General features: G+C 37.7%; 1 protein-coding gene across 2 annotated transcripts; it reads left to right on the plus strand.

The window, feature by feature from the left end:
• Positions 1 to 17129, plus strand: FEM1C (fem-1 homolog C). Of its 2 annotated transcripts, XM_030257223.4 has the most exons (3): positions 1 to 174; positions 697 to 1424; positions 11008 to 17129. In XM_030257223.4, the coding sequence occupies exons 2-3, from the start codon at positions 881 to 883 to the stop codon at positions 12315 to 12317; spliced, it is 1854 nt and encodes a 617-aa protein (XP_030113083.1). In that variant the 5' UTR covers positions 1 to 174; positions 697 to 880; the 3' UTR covers positions 12318 to 17129.
• Positions 17130 to 17577: the final 448 nt, after the last annotated feature.

The raw sequence follows: 17577 nt of genomic DNA on the forward strand, positions 1-17577 counted from the left end.
CCGCGGCGGGGCCGCCCCGCCCCCTGCGCAGGGCCGGCCCTGGCGGCGGGGCCCGGCTGTCATGGAGGCGCCGGACGGAGTGCGGGCGGCGGCGGCGGGCGCGTCCCTCTGAGGGCGGCGGCGGTGGCGGCGGTGGTGGTGGTGGTGGCAATCGGTCTGGAGCGCCCCGGGAAGGTAGCGCGCAGCCTGGCGGGCCTTTCCGGCCGGCTCTGAGCACGGCGGCCGCGGGGATTTGGTGCCGTGCGGGAAAGGAGGGAGGGGGATGGGTGCAGCGGGTCCTGTCGTGAGGCGAGCGGAGGGCTCGGGCTCTCCCCGCCGGCTGGGGCTTGGCCGGAACGCGGCCGTCGCTTCCCCACCCGGCTGCCTTGAAGGCGCGTCTCTGTGGGTCTTCTGGCGGGAGCCGGAGTCTCTGTGCTTGGGATCCGCCCGGAGCGAGTCGGGGTGCAGCTGCCGGAGGAATGAGGGACAAGAGGATCCTTCTGTGTTTGGTGTGGATAACGCGCTGGTAGGAGCAGTCCCTTCCTCCCCGCAGCTTTCCTCAGGGGCCACCGCGCGGCCCGGGAGAGTCCCACGGAATGCTGCTGGACACCGGCGCGCCGCAACAGCCACTTGTTTGTGTGTAGCTGTAGGAAAATACAATGCGCTTGCTTGTTTGCGAAGTAGGAGGTGAAAACATCGAGAATTCTCCTTTTGCAGATTTGTGACAAGCATAGCCTGCGCTTCGTCAGGACCCTCTCCGGAGTCTCCATGTTTTCCTATCTGCATGAAACCGATCTGAGAAGAAGCTGGGGACATTCTGTTTGGGCTAAGCACTTCCAATAAACTCTTGGCTGAAAAATTCAGGTGTGTATCCATCAAGAAGCAGAGAGGTACAGGCTAAATGGATCTAAAGACAGCAGTCTTCAACGCAGCTCGTGATGGCAAGCTGCGGCTCCTTTCCAAACTACTGGCTAGCAAAACAAGGGAAGAGGTGGCCCAACTGGTGTCAGAAAAAACAAATGGTGCCACACCACTTCTGATGGCAGCTCGCTATGGTCACCTCGACATGGTGGAATACTTGTTGGACCATTGCTCTGCCTCTATAGAGGTTGGTGGCTCGGTGAATTTTGACGGTGAGACCATCGAGGGAGCTCCGCCGTTGTGGGCAGCATCGGCTGCTGGCCACTTGAAGGTTGTTCAGTGTCTGTTGGATCATGGTGCGTCTGTTAACAACACAACGCTGACAAATTCAACGCCTCTTAGAGCTGCCTGTTTTGATGGTCACCTGGAAATAGTAAAATACCTTGTGGAGCACAAAGCAGACCTGGAAGTATCAAACCGTCATGGACATACGTGCTTGATGATCTCATGTTATAAAGGCCACAAAGAAATAGCTCAGTATTTACTTGAAAAAGGAGCTGATGTGAACAGAAAAAGTGTTAAAGGTAAGTTCATTTTTTTACTTTCATTGTGGTAAATAGAGGTAAAGTTACTAATTTACTTCTTAAAGAGCCTCGCATAAAAAAACCCCTTTCTGTTCTTGTAAAATGTAATATATAAAGCGTTTATAGCTATGTTTTACTTTTTATTTTACTGGTTTTTAACGTGGATTATAAAATTTTTGTTTAAATTGAACATTTTACTCTTAAAACCCTAATTCTTAAAATACTTAGTCATATGAAGTGTCACATTTATGAATGTGTTAAAAGCTAATAAACTTGCTGAGAACCACTCTGTGTAGTAGGCTGGTCTAGCAACATACTCAAAAACGTGAACATGTGTTCTTGGTTTTTGTAGTAATTCTTAACAAATCAAGTATGCTGTACATACAACTGATCTGTGCCAGTAAGGGTGGTCTAATGAAGTACGCATAAAGGAGGAAAATTACTTTCTGCATTGGAAAGTTAATAATCACTTTGCTCTTCACCTACTCTCTCCAAATTACTGAGTAATTTTATACCTTTTTCAGTGTTAATAAACAAAAATATATATTAGGATTAAAGAAATTAAGATGCAGGTGACTGTTATCTCAGCAGAAGGACTTTCAGTGGCTCACAGATCTGAAACCCTTTTGCCCCTGTTTACAATTGCTCTAGTGTTACCATGCAAAGTAAATTTCTGTCTTTTTTCCTGTGATCATAATTAGTTGAATATATAAATTTTCTATTATAAATTAGACTTGTATGTTAGCCTTAAAAGCACCCAGTTACTGCAATTTACAGCTAATTTTTTATCTCACTGAGCCAGGATTATGTTTCAACAGGTTTGGGGCTTTTAAATATGTATCAATATATATAAAAACGAATGTGCTAACAGATCTTTTTGTAGCATAATACTTCTACTGCCTTTTTCAGGCTAGTTACATTTGTAACTGTGTACTGTACCTTTCAGTTATTTGTGTTAAAATATCCTTTGTGTCTAGATTGCTGTATGATACTGGTAAATACCAAATGTGAGAGTAATCTTTAGAAAAGCTGCTTGGTTAAATATGCCTTTTCTCAGCAAATCATGCAAATATGTGGGTTTAGTGTAAAGAAAGCTAAACTACAGATTTGTCATGGAGGTGGGCAGAGCAAAATAAATCTTCCTTTGTAAGGGTTTGAGGTTGCTTATGAATTATGGACTTGTGGTAGGATAAAAATGTCATTTTTCTAAATAACATTCTGGGAATAGCAAGCTAAATATAAAGTGTGTGAAAACTTGGGGTTTAGTTTTAAACCTATCTCTTTATATGATAGGTGTGAACCAAGCAATGCTCTTAAATATTTGAATTAATAGGGAAAAAGATGTAATTCTGCAGGTCTTTTTCTCCCTCATTTTGTGTTGGTGAGTAGGCTTTACCTTACTCATCCTTTTTATTCACTTTACTAGTGAATTAGCATTATTTGTCTTCATTTAAATGACTGAGGATTTTCTCAGTGCTGTCAGTTATTATCTTAATTCCTTTCTACTTACTTTAGTTTCTGTGTGGCTTGCGTCTAGGCACACAAGCAAAGGTTATTAAGGTAGATAAATGATCCTTAATTAAAGAAGTTGGATTGGATAGGGTTCAGGTCATTAGAACTCATTTTATACTTCAAGCTGTCATGTGTGCAACTGGATGTGTGTACCTAATAGCTATCTGTTGGTAATGTGTGGAAATACCCTCTGGTAGGACAGGAACATATATTTTTGGTATCTTTAAGAAGTCTTATCTCTGAAGTTACTGAATAAGCATTGGTGAGGTAAAGCAAGCAAGCAAGAAAGTACTATAAATCCTGAAAGTTGTCTGTGGAAAAGCAGAACTGAGGAAATTGTTAGCGGTAAGTATTTTAACAGTGGCTGAGAGTCAGCAGGTAACCTGCTCAGTTTTGTTTTGCAGAAATGCTATTGATTTTAAAATTAGTCCAACAGTATTAATTCTACATTGTCATCCTCCCCCTCAAGGAATCTTGTGTATTACTTTCAGTTTCTACTCCTCCCTGCTATGTACTAAATAGCTGACAGTGTGTCCTGTGCTTGTAACAGGAAGATAACAGAAGCATCTGAGTGTTCTGCTCCTGAGTAGTAAGAGTTTCTGCCCTTGTATGCGAGTTCTATTTAGTCAGGCCCCTTCCTGGACCATGTACAGGGAAGCCTATTCTTCCATGAAAGATGTAAAAAAAAAAAAAGTTGCATTTAAAATTGCAATGCTCCTTATAAGAGCAGAGCTATGTAACTTCAGTAGAGTTGCTGTTGTGGGAGATTTCTGTAGATCCTTTTTCAGGTATTATTCTTAGAGCTTGTGTGAGGGTGGGGGGCAGAATTACTTGATGTATGTCTTGTTTTCCACTGGATTTTCATATTGCAAAATAGAACTTAATATACATACTAAACCTCATGAATTTATAGATATGAAAATGTTTCAAAGTGTTTAACAGTTCCAGGGAAAAATCTTAATACTTTAATAGGAAAAAATAGGTACATTCACATGCATCTAAATTTATGAAAGAGTAGGTGAAAACATGTGGTGAAATCTTGCTTCTAAAAAGCAGAATCCCACAGCTGTGTTTTAGACATGGAAATTCAGACTTCAGAGGTTCAGAAAAAGCTATGAAAGTATGGAAGTATAGCCAGGAAATTTAGATGTTCATAAAGATTTCAGAGCGTGTCAGGTGAGATGCTACACTGAGATGAATGAGGTGAAGTGTGGGTATGGCTGTGTCGCATGGTAGATGGTGCTAAAGAAGGATGTTTGGATAGATGAGTCCTCGACTGTGAAAGATGGCCAATGGTTCTGAATTTAAAGTATGAGCCTTTGATGGCATTTGTTTCTACTGTTTTGCAAATCTGAGCTTTCTCACAGTTCCGCTGAACTTCTGTGTAGGAGTTAGGCCACAGAACTGTAAGTAAAGGATATTTTAAAAGATATTTTAGTTTACGTGAACAGTGTAATTGATGGGGACAAACTGATAGGTGGGCTAAGAAGGGTGGATAGGTTTTATTATTTAGTAGTTGTGGAAAACAGCAAAGATATCTGTAGATAGGAAGCAGCCTAAGCAATACTTCACAAAGCAAATTATTTACCACTGTCTCTGATTCATATCTTTCACCAGTGTTCTACTGTCATGGCTTAATGCCAGCCAGCAGCCGAGCCCCAGGCAGCCACTTGCTCTCTTCCCCATCAGTGAAACCAGGAACAGAATACTTGAGATATAGACAGTTTAATAGGGAAAACAAAAACAATGCACACTAGCAAAGCAAAACAAGGAATTAATTCACCATTTCCCAGGAGTAGGCAGGTGTTCAGCCATCTCCAGGAGGACAGGGCCCTGGAGTAACACTTACTTGAGAAGACAAACACCATCACTCCAAATGGTCCACCTTTTCTCTTTCTTCCCCTCAGCTTTATGTACTGACCATGATTTCACATGGTCTGGAAATCCCTTTGGTCAGTTGGGGTCACCTGTCCCAGCTGTGTCTTCTCCCAGTCTCCATGTACCCCCAACTTCTTCGCCAGCATGGTAGTACAAACAGCAGAAAAGATCTTGATTCTGTGTAAGCCCTGCTGAGCAACAACAAAAAAATCTGTGTTATCAACCCTGTGTTCAGCACAAATCCAAAACACAGCCCCATATTAATTTTCTATGAAGAAAATTAACTCTATCCCAGCTGAACCAGCAGAACAACTCCTCATTTAAGAAGCTGAAAATTAAAAATAAGGCTTAATGAGTTTCACTTGCAGTCAATGATCTCTCAGATGGCAAGTTTTTATGCTGTTCCTAAAAGTAGGAAGAATGTGAATAATTTTAGAGTAGTAGAAACACAATTTTTTTTCAGATGGTGGAATCCTAGAACTAAAATTTCAAATGAAGCACAAATTTGTCTCTGTGCAGGATGAGGAGCATTTCTGTGTCAGCTGCATGGCATTTTCTGTTCTGCTGCATTATGAAGCCTGCCAGTGATTTGTTGTTAGGGTGGTGCTACCTTACTATTACCTGCATTACAGACCACTGCATTCTCAAATACAGCATTTCACTGATGTGTTTCTGTGCACAGTGTTCATTTGGTGATGTGTAGACAGGGAAATGCTTACTCTTTTAATACAAGTGTCAGTCATTTTAAGGATTCCAGATTACAGATTTGGGCTCTTTGGGCTCTTTGGGACTGTTTGATTTTTTTATTTAAGGTACAATATTTCATGTAAGTTCCCCAACAGAAATATTTTTCATTCAGACTGATTGTAAAGAAATCTTATACTTCTCCTTTGTTTCCAGACAGGACAATTAATATCTTCCATTTTGAAAATTTGCAGTGCATATTTTAACAGTTTGTGTTATACTTTATTCTCCTCTGCTAGATTTGCAAAAAGGAAGGGGAAAAATCCATTATTGCAGCAATTAGTGAGATAGATTACAGATAAAGTATGCATATGCTGGTAGCTAGGATGGGCCTAATGCAAGGGAATTGTAACCTTTGTTCAAAATACATGCTTGAAAGGTAGGTGTTTTATGTGAACATTGCTGGTAAGTCTTTCCATTGCTCAGTGGTCTGGTATATGGTCTCTCTCTTCAGAGTGCTTTCTGTGATTTTGTTAATGGCTTTCACCAACTCTGCCTGCCTTCTGTAGTTAACAGACTCATCAGCTAGCTTAAGAACTGGTTTTTCCCCTCCAGAATATTAAAAAATCAGAATTTTGTTTCTAAGAAAAGCTGGATTAGGCATTCTCTTAGCTGTGTCTTGAGATATGCACAGGAGTGTTTGTTTGCATTAAAAAAAAAAAAAAAGAATACTGTGATTCCTTAATTCCACTGGCACAGTACTTGACAGTTTTGTACAATAATATGGTAAACAAGGTTTGTTGAATTTCTTTCCTCCTTTTGGGAAGTATAGAAGCATACAAACCTCTGTCTCTATGGGTATTGTATCAAGGGCTGGTGCTATTTCAGTATTGTTGTTTATAAGGGGTACTGGAAGGTGTAACACTCAAAGCTGCTGGTAATGGAAAAAATCATTTACAGACATAGCAGACCCAGAAGTAGGGGGATTATGGAGAGTCATGCTGTTTCCTTTATCATAAGAGTGGCCTACTGTTAAAAATAATTAATTTTCTTGTGCTGTAAACATTAGGGAGTCTTTACAGGTTTGTTTTCTTCTGAGGCTGTTTGTCTTCCCTGGTTGCCAAGGTTCATAGAAGCATTGAGGGGACAGGGAGAGAGTGAAAAAAAATCCCAAAACAAAGGTCCTTGGGCTTTATTTCTCTTTGTTGTTGTTGCTTTTTTTGTTATTTTTTTCATTCTCCCTATGTATAAACACTTGCTCTAAAAATGTGCTGTGTCTTTTTTTTTTTTTTTTTGGGAAAGGTGTTTACTTTTTTTCCTTTTTTGGTAGGTGTTACATTGTACAGGGCTCTGAAACTTGTAGATATTTTGTATGTGACTGTGTGTGGAAACAACTTCTGGAGGAATGTCTGTAAGTTAAATAAGGAAGATAAAGATACAGTTTAAGTTTAACTAAAAAGTTTTTGTTTAAATCAAATCATTCACAGCATGCTGTTATTGATGTAATAATTGATAATCTTGATAATACAAGTTCTCATGAAATATTTCAGTGAGCAAGACAGCAATTATTGCCTTATATCCTGTGGAAATTAGATGAAAATAAATCGTTGAGATTAGCAGTTCTTTGCAGTTTTTAGTTAGTTTCTTGAAGGAAAGACCTTTTGTTTTTATTTCCTAAATGTTAGGATGTATAACAGTTTTCTTGTGCACTGTCCATGTTTGTATCTATCTGGCAATACCTTTCTTTTAAATCAGTAAATACTCTTGGAAGATGGAATTATTTCAAGTGCTGTGGTAGACAAAGAAACTAATGCTACATGAAAAATTTTACTTTATAAAAATGATCAATTCATTTGTTAGGTTGCAAAAATATATACAGGTGGTTAATTTTACACATTGGTCAGTCATTTAAATGAAATACTTTTATTTCTTTTGTTTGTAATGATCTTTGATAGAAATTCAGGTTGGTGTTAAGTTTTAATGTAAGTTTTACAACGTGGAAATTTAATAAAGCATTTTGGAAGTATTAGGAAGTGGATGCACTTAATTGGTTGCAAATCAAGTGCAAAATCTGTGTCATGGCTTCATTTTCTTTCATTCCCTTGTCACAAGCTATCAGTCTGTTTTGGGAATTACTTGCTTCTGACATAGAAAGGCCTGTCCTCCTTATGAATTTGAATACCCATTCCTGCTCCAGGAAGCTTTTGGAAACAGTGGGTAGTTAGTTTTTTGATACATGAAGTGTTTCTGAAATGTTCATAACTCCTTTTAAAGGAGTCCTGTTTACAAAAGAGTGAAGTGTGAAGATACAATGCCAACTAGCCATAGTTTTTTCATACTTCTGTACTTGGAAGGACTGGAGTTAGGGTTATTCTGTTTCTTTTTGCCATTTTTAATGTGGTATTTATTAAGTAATATGAATAGTAAAGCTTTATACAGATAGAAGCAGTTTGTAAGCACTATAAACAATATAATATGGTGACACTTAGTATTTAGCAGAGCAGTATCAGGACTACCGACATCATCTGTAGTTCAGTTTTTTGTCTGTGCAAGGAGAAACCTTTCATGTTACAATAACAATAGCTGTCTTTGATATGAGACTTAATTCCTGCTGGTCATTTTCCAATTTAAAATTGATTTTAAAAAATTAGATGAAACCTACTTTTCAATAATTACTCCCATCTTTAAAAAATTACTTTATTTGACCAAACCCATCATATGTGTTTCTTCAAAAATTACTTGTCAAAGAGAATGACTTTCAAATTACTTTTGCTTTTTTTGACCTTTTTCTTTAATACAGCAATAGATACAACATTGTTTTTTAATTTGTTACTGAATAAATAAAGTTACAAAAATTGAATTAACTTCTGAATTGTGTTCAGCCACTGTTTATCACAAGAGATGATATGGTCACTATAGTGACAATATAGATATTGTAATGTTTTGAAATTGTTTAGTTAATTAACAGAATAGCGGTTGATTTACTGTGCTTATTTGAATTGTTCAATTCCTGGTAAATTTGTGGCCAATATGTAGCCTTTAATTTGCACATTAAGGCCACTTGCATGTTTTCTTTCAAGTTCTTCCTCCAATATTTGATACTTGCTAGGTATAGATGACTGGCAGTGTTATTTCTTAAGGCTGGGGCTTATGTTTGGGTGTTTTTTTAAGTTGGCAACTCTCAACAATCTTTTTACTCCTAGGCACTTTTCTATGAAAACTTGTGTTTCTTATGAAGTATTCTTCCCACTGCTGTATCTGTACAATCCAATCCAACTTCGGTGAGGTGCAGCCACTGCATAAAAATTAGTGGTGATGGCCTTGCAATATTAGTTTATACATGGCATAATTTAAGTGGTAGTTATTTTAATTCTAAGGGCTATTGCAGTATAAACAACTGGAAAATTACACTACTGATAAGCTGTTGAACTGAAATCAGTAATTGTAATACCAATAAAAAAAATCTAAATTGTTTCAAATTTAGAGCATCCAATTGGAAAGAGCAGTGAAATTCCTTGGAGTCTTAAGCATATTTCCACATTTTCCACATAGCTGCATTGTAAATTAATGGCATACAGACTGCTGGATTTAGTTTACATGGCCAGTGGCCAAGCTTATTTTATGTGGATTTTTTTCAGTCATAGTGTGTATGCCTGTCAATTGATAAGAGTGTCAAAAGCAGCATTATGGGGTGATAGATCTGCAGTATGAAATATGCATAGCTGGCACTCTTGCAGTTGTCAAAACTAGCAAAATATAAATTAACAGTTGTGATACAATAAGAAGAACTTTGACGTTACTGATACCTCTTGGCTTATTTGTCCTTTATATGCTTTTATGTTACTATTTTAAAAATATATTAAAAATATTTTTTTGAAGGAAGAAACGACTGCCAGTTGCAGAGCTCTGCTGTGAAGGATAGTGTATGGAGTTGAGTACACCCTGAAACAGCTGTGTTAACAGCCAACACCCATGTGCATCTGGTTTTGCCTTTATCAATAAATACAGAACTGAAGATGGTCTGTGGGACCAGCCATTCTTTAGTTCTGAATTAACTGCTGTAGTTTCATTTTAACTAGACTTTCAGCAGCATAGCAAGAAGAATAAGTGTATGTGTATTGGTAAGTTTCTATATAGGTCTGCATCTGATGTCCTCCTCTCTTGGGAATGTCAAGGTCTTGTCATTTCTCAGTTGGCATATTGGCATTTTTCTAGTCAGTGATGTCAGATAAAGACAGAGAGAATTATAGTTAATAAGCTATGTATGCCAAACTTGCCAACTTTCAATCCACCTAAATTTGCTTAAATCTCTGCTCCTGCAATTAAAAATTTTGTTTGTCTAGGCAGAGATTGTAGTGTGGCCAGACCTGTAACTGATTTAGTGATATTAAAGTTAAAAATTGCCTGAGGTATTAGAAAGATGAAAAATCACTTCCTTTTGTATGAACTGAATATAACTTTTTGAATCTTGATCTAACAGGTAGTTTCATGTGCCACTTTGTGTTGGGATGTCTTCCTCAGTTTACCTGTTAGTAAATGATTGTAAAATCACTGGCCACTATTTTGAAATTATTCAGGAAAAGACAATTTTGAAAGTTAAGATCACTGTCAATAAATGAAGCAAACCAGTATTTTTATGGGGTTTTTGCTTAAAATGTTTGAGTTTTGCTCTTAAAATATGATTTGGGGGACAAAGTATGTTCATACCTCTGGTATAATTGCAAAAACCTGTGTCATAAGCTTTAGAAAATAACTTTTAACTCATGTTTTATATGAATTTGATTAATGTGTCAGCTAAATTTGATGTCCCCATTCACTGTTCCTGAAGTCATCTTCTAAATCCAGGGTAGATGGCAGTTTATCTGCATTATTAAAGACTGAGGCAAAGGAAAGCATTGAATGTCTTCACACTTCTTCACCCTTAATAGTCAGATGACCACCTTCAATCAGACTGATATTTTCGTTAGACCTCCTTTTGCTACTAGTGTGCTTTAAAAAACCTTATTTTCTACCACAATACCAGTCAGTTTCAAATCTAATTGAGCTTTGGCCTTTTGCATCTTGTCTTCAGTGTAAGTGAACTACTGTCAAATTCCTGCAAAGCCTAACCTTGTTTCCAGACAGCATACGATTTCTTTTTCCTCCTGAGCTCCAAGAGGAGTTCTCTGTCCAGTCAAACTGGTCTCCTGTCCTGTTTACTTGACTTTTGATACAAAGTAATTCCTGACTTTTGTGCTTTTATGTAGTGAAAAATTCCATTTTAAATCTGGTTTGGGGTTTTTTCTTAAATCTGTTCAATTTTTTCAGATAAAAATATCAAACATTTTGATTTTTATAACTTTCTGTCAGCCTTGCTTTCATAGTACATAAATAGGGAAACAAAAGCTGTTTTAAAACCTTTACTATTTGGGGGTTTTTAACTTTTTACTTTTTTTTTTTAACTATTAGCACGATGAGATTTGGGCTCTAATTTGTTATGATTTGTGTAATTGTGTTTGTTTTCCTGCAGGAAATACAGCACTACATGACTGTGCAGAGTCTGGAAGTTTGGAGATAATGAAGATGCTTCTCAAATATTGTGCTAAAATGGAAAAGGATGGTTATGGAATGACTCCCCTTCTGTCAGCCAGTGTGACAGGCCACACAAATATAGTGGACTTTCTGACCCAGCATGTACAGACTAGTAAGGCTGAGCGAATAAATGCCCTGGAACTTCTAGGAGCAACATTTGTGGACAAAAAGAGAGATCTGCTTGGTGCTTTGAAATACTGGAAAAGAGCAATGGAAATGAGATACAGTGATAGGACTAATATCCTTAGCAAACCTGTGCCACAAACACTAATTATGGCTTATGATTATGCTAAAGAGGTAAACAGCTCGGAAGAGCTAGAAAATCTTATTGCAGACCCAGATGAAATGAGAATGCAAGCATTATTGATTAGAGAACGTATTCTTGGCCCTTCACACCCAGACACATCCTACTATATTAGATACAGAGGTGCTGTGTATGCAGACTCTGGAAACTTCAAGCGTTGCATCAATTTATGGAAGTATGCGTTGGACATGCAGCAGAGCAATCTTGATCCACTAAGCCCTATGACAGCCAGCAGTTTGCTATCATTTGCTGAACTATTTTCCTTCATGCTTCAGGATAGGGCAAAGGGCCTGCTAGGCACTACTGTCACTTTTGATGATCTAATGGGTATACTGTGCAAAAGCGTTCTTGAAATAGAACGGGCCATGAAACAAACCCAGTGTCTTCCTGATCCAATACAGCTAAACAAAGCTCTTTCCATAATTTTGCATTTAATTTGCTTGTTGGAGAAAGTACCTTGCAGCTCAGAACAGGAACATTTTAAGAAACAAACTATTTATAAGTTTCTTAAGCTTCAGCCTAGAGGAAAGAATAACTTCAGTCCACTTCACCTTGCTGTTGACAATAATACTACATGTGTCGGTCGCTACCCAGTTTGTAAATTCCCCTCTCTACAAGTTACTGCTATCCTGGTGGAATGTGGTGCTGATGTCAATGTCAGAGACTCTGATAACAACAGTCCCTTACACATTGCTGCACTGAACAACCATCCAGACATCATGAATCTTCTTATCAAGTCAGGTTCACATTTTGATGCCACAAACTCATGTAAACAAACAGCTAGTGATTTGCTGGATGAGAAAGAAATAGCAAAGAATTTAATCCAGCCTATAAATCATACTACTTTGCAGTGTCTTGCTGCTCGTGTAATAGTGAATCATAACATATCCTATGCAGGGCATATCCCTGAAAAACTAGAGAAGTTTGTTTTGCTCCATAGATGATAGTGTGGTGTTCCAGAGTACTGTTTTTGAAGCACGACATGGTGATATTTCCCTTGAGCACTGTTGTGATACACGAGCATTCCCTTGGCTTGCTCCATTTTGCTCTCATTGGCTAGTGTTGTTAACATCAGATCTGCAAAGTTGATTACCCAGTATTTAATATGAATATGCCATATAATATATTTTGTGGATTATTTAGAAATGTAATGCCATATTTAGACTTTAAGTTGTTTGCAAAAGGCTTATCTTTCTGGTCTTATTTGCCTGTTGGGGGTTTGGACTGAGTTGAGTATTTTCCACTGATGTATTTTTACTATAACTGTTATGTGGATTTTATATGATTGGAAGGTCATCTTTTTTTTGGTTTTTCTTGAGCATTCCTGCTCCTACTCTCTTCTTTTTCTATGGACTCATAGCTAAACTGTGCAAGTTGTATGGACTTGTTAACATTTGCAACTACCATAAGTGCTTTTATCTTCTCTATGCACTGGCTTAAACATGACTGTTGTGTGTGAGCATATTTCTATGCAGCACTTGGCCAATTTCAACTTAAATGCCAATCTTGTTTTGCAGTTTGTTTAGAGCTCTCAAGAATGCTGTCTTCATAGCATGATGAATTTTGGATTTATTTATCAGCTCTCCAAACTTGGGTTTGACTTTTTTGACTGCTGTATCTGAGGTTGCGTTCATTTGATCCTCTGGAATTTTTTCCTAAACTGGGGAGAAGAAAATATTGCTTTTTCTAATTGTAGTCCACTTTAACTTTAAATCTGAAAATTGTTCTGTTGCATTGTGCAGCTGGGGGAAGAGTCCTCATGATGTACAACTGATACCTTCCCCTCTGCACTAATGTCTTGCTTGTGCTGGTTATGTGACTAGATGTGATGTTTGCTCAAAGTTTAACCTCAGACCTTAATGATAGACTTCTATGAGAAATAGATCAAATATATGTTTAAAATCTGCAAATCAGCTTTAGCTACAAAAGAAAACTAAAGCATGTTGATGGCATGATGTTTATCAGTCCAGATCTAGACATCATATAGTATAGTGGCTGTCTGCCAGGGTATTGAAAGTTCTATAGCAATGTCTTTTTTTTCTTCATTTTAAATATCTTTATAAATACTTGCATGGATTTTTCATCTCTACTATGTGAGTTGTACTTAACAAAAGCAGAAGTTCTGTTGTGTATATAGCTCCTATTAAAGTACCTATTTTTTATAATATTTGCACAACAGCTTAGCTTTTGCAAAAGAAAGGGCTCTTTTGACTTGATAAGAAGTCTATAAATGGAGATCATAAATGTGAGTGCGATTCAGGTAATTAATATAATTCAGCACTTTACTGTTGATTAATAGTAGGATTTATTATGGCACATTAGCCCTACAAATGTCTTAAAGTGAAATTAATTTCTGTTGGATAGGATACAGTTTACTTGCAAATTTAGTCATCTAGCATTTTGGGTATTTTTGGCTTAATGTTTCATCTCAGTTGTGGGCAGAAGTGTACCTATGGAGTTCTTGCTCCAGAAATCCAAAGAGATTAAGAGATATTTAGACTCCATATTGGTTAGGTTAGGAGGGTCTTTGTAATACTTTAATTTTTAAGTTGTTGTTAGAACACTTTTGTCATTTGTGGTTGAACTTGAAGAAGAATATGTCTTGGGAGCACATAAGAATAGCCCTTCCTTGTTTTTGTTCTGTTTTGGCATTCCTGCCAGTGTATGGCAGTGTATAGGTGCCTACTAGCTTAGCCATTTTTGCAAAAATTATGGGGATGTTTTTAAGCAAAGATGTGTTGAAAGCAGTGCTATTTGTGTATTCACTACCAGACTTGCTGTTTTGAAGCAATTTTCTCTGGTTTGTCCCTTGACATGTCTGTGTTGTATACTATTAGGAGAATCATAGAATCATTTAGGTTGGAAAAGATCCTTAAGGTCATTGAGTCCAACCCTTAACCCAGCACTGCCAAGTCCAGCACTAAACCATGTCCTTAAGTGCCACATCTACATGTATTTCAAATACCTCCAGCCATGGTGACTCAACTGCTTCCTTTGGGCGGCCTGTTACATTGGTTAACCACTCTTTCCATTAAGAAGTTTTTCCTAGTGTCCAATCTGTATCTCCCCTTATTCAACTTGAGGCCATTTCTCCTTGTTGTATCACTTGTTACTTGGGAGAAGAGGCCAACCCCTGCCTTGTGAAATAATTGTAGAGAGTCCTGAGTTCTCCACTGAACCTCCTTCTCTCCAGGCTGAATAACCCCAGCTCCCTCAGCTGCTCTGCATCAGACGTGTGATCCAAACCCTTCCCCTGCCCTTCCCTGGACATGCTCTGGCACCTCAATATCTTTCATGTAATGAAGGACCCAAAACTGAGCACAGCACTTGAGGCATGGCTTCACTGGTACCCAGTACAGGGGACAATCACTGCCTGATCCTGCTGGCCACACTATTGCTGATACAGGCCAGGATGCAGGTTTCTCTAGCATCACACAAGACTAAACTCAAGTCAATTGACTGAATTGCTGTGATTTGTAATGCTTAGGACATATGCCACTCAGCTTTTCATTTGTGAAGATGTGTAGTTTGGTTTTTGAATTTATACATTTTAATGCTTTTCTGCTGCTCTGTAAGTGGGGATAATCAGCAAATGATACCATACTAGAATTATACTTCAAGTCATAAAAGTAATTATTTTTGTATATGTCATAGAGAAAAGGATTTTTAGAGTTTTTTACTTTGGAATCTGTCCTGCTCTTTGGTGGCTTTAGTTTAAATTTCTGTCTTTATAACTGACAATTGCCCTGTTTAAAGTTGATTGGTTGTTCAGCCTGAGGAAGAGAAGACTACAGGAAGACCCTATATAGGACCTTCCAGTACCTAAAGGAGGCTACAAAAGAGCTGGAGGGAGACTTTTTACAAAGTATGGGGTGAAAGGACAAGGGGGAATGGCTTTAAACTGAAAAGGGTGAGATTTAGATATAAATCTTAGATATAAGGAAGAAATTGTTTACTATGAACATGGTGAGGCACTGGTGAAGGTTGTCCAGAGGAGTTGTGGATCCTCCATTACTGGAAGTTTTCAAGGCCAGACTGGATGGGGCTCTGGTCCAGTGGAAGATGTCTTTGTGCATGACAGAGAGGGTGGAATTAGGTGATCTTTAAGGTCCCTTCTAACCTGAATCATTCTGTGAGTTATGATTATTAGTCCAGAAATATAATATACAAAATTTTAATTGTTAGTATTTTTTAAATGGAAAGCATTCCCAAAAGTGAAAGCATATCACTGTTAGTTCTATGTAAATCTAGTGAATATTGCTACAAGAAAGGCTTACTGTGTTAGCTACTCTTTAGGAACAAACAGGCTATTAGTACATGCTGACTTATTGCACCACTTTCTACTGATGTGCATCAGTCCAAAGATTTATCATCTCCATGCTGAATTTAATTTTTCATGGTGGTGAAGTTCTCTGCTAAGGAGAATACTTATCTTGCCAGATAACTTGGACTTAGGTGTCCTGGCAGATGAGTTCATGAATTTTTGGCCACTTTGCATTTAGACCTATGTGTTTACACTACCCTGTTTTATTTTTCTTCATTTTAATTTTGTGATATCTTTAACTCATTCTTTTACAATTTTTCTCCCCATTTGGCCTTTTTTCTGATAAAACACACTGCTTCTGAGCTACTGACAAATGCTGAGAACTGCAGAAATAATTATATGCCCTTCAGGGATGAAGGAGGTTTTAAATTGATTAAACAGCTTACAGGTATCATTCCCCTAGAGACAAAGAACTGATATCTCCTTGCTTGTTGAGACCTCTAAGTTGTATTTTTTGGGAAAAGGGATAAATGCATAGGGCAGCTTTTCTTCTGTTATGGGTTTCAACTGAAGTATTTCAACAAGGAAGATGAAAAATATTCTTATTAAAAAAATCTGAAATTACATTCCTATTTTTGTATCACTTAGGCCGGTAACAAGATTCCAGCTGTCTGCAGTGTCTCTGTTCTATTTGTTAAGTGCAGTGTTAAGACATTTTCTGAAATAGAAGGCAACATTGTGGTTATTTTTCCATATATACTTCACAACACTCCCTGGACAGGAAGTAGTCTTGTGTTGTTCCTAAGTCCACAAAGAACTGTCTTTTAACAACTGTTTTGCAACTGGTTAAAATTAACCTCTTTCTATTTTTACAAACACTACTTTAAAGAAAGTAATGCAGTGCTATAGCAAAATTCTTAAAGGAGGATTTGTAATTAGATAAAAACCTTTTGAGGAAAAACATGTCTCTCCTCAGTTTTGTATGAGCTGCAAGGTGACAGTGGTGGGATATGTCTGCTCTCTAAAATAGCTTTGAAATGCTTTGAAATATAGAGTGGAATGACTGTTATACTCTAAAATGTTGAGAAGCATGAAAAGGTAGACTAAACACTAATTTTACCTTCTGTGGCTACAATGACACCAACTGGTATTTAACACTTAAAAGTAGTTTTGGTAATTTGATGAGAGACATACTAGACTGCTCATATTTCTTGCCTTTGAGTGTAAAAGTGACTGTTGAGCCCTCAGTGAGGGCAGAGCAAAAAGCTGTTGTTGGTTTGGTTTTAAATAATGTTGTATTTGTGTTCCATTCTATTGCAAAGACTTCCTGTGCAGGGCTAGCTTCATGTATGGAAATATTGCAATTTCTTTTTTATGTGAAGTAATTTAGCTTTAACAGTAATGTAAAAAAAGAATAACAAGCATATTTCTCTGCTCCTACTCTCTTTAGGCTCCAAATGCAGATTACATTAAAAATATGTTTTGGAGAACACCTGTCCGAGTGTATATATGTGTTTTCTCTAGGGTATTGCAGTACTGGTTGGTAAACTACTTTTCCTGTTGAATAACTAAATGTGAATGCTGCAGCTTCAACCTTTCTGTCATTAAGAATTGTACCTTAAGCAAAAGGTCATATTACATGCTCTTTCTTTGAAATTATGGTCTGGTAAAGCCTTTAAATTTCAGTGGTGGGTAGTAGTAAAGAAAGGTCTTAAACTGGATGATGCAAGAGATTCCACTCTCTAGAAAAAACATTTAGTCATACTGTTAATGAAAGGGAATACGTCCAGTTTGTAACCTAAAAGTAGATATCAATGCCTTGTAAGAAGTAAGCAGCAGACAGTTTTCAAGAAAGCAGAACAAATTAATTTTCTTCTTCAAGCTTTTGAAGGATATTCCATATTGCATTAACAATTTGAAAAACAGAGGAATAGAGCATT

This window comes from Taeniopygia guttata, chromosome Z (assembly GCF_048771995.1).
Source record: "Taeniopygia guttata chromosome Z, bTaeGut7.mat, whole genome shotgun sequence".
Classification (NCBI taxonomy): domain Eukaryota; kingdom Metazoa; phylum Chordata; class Aves; order Passeriformes; family Estrildidae; genus Taeniopygia; species Taeniopygia guttata.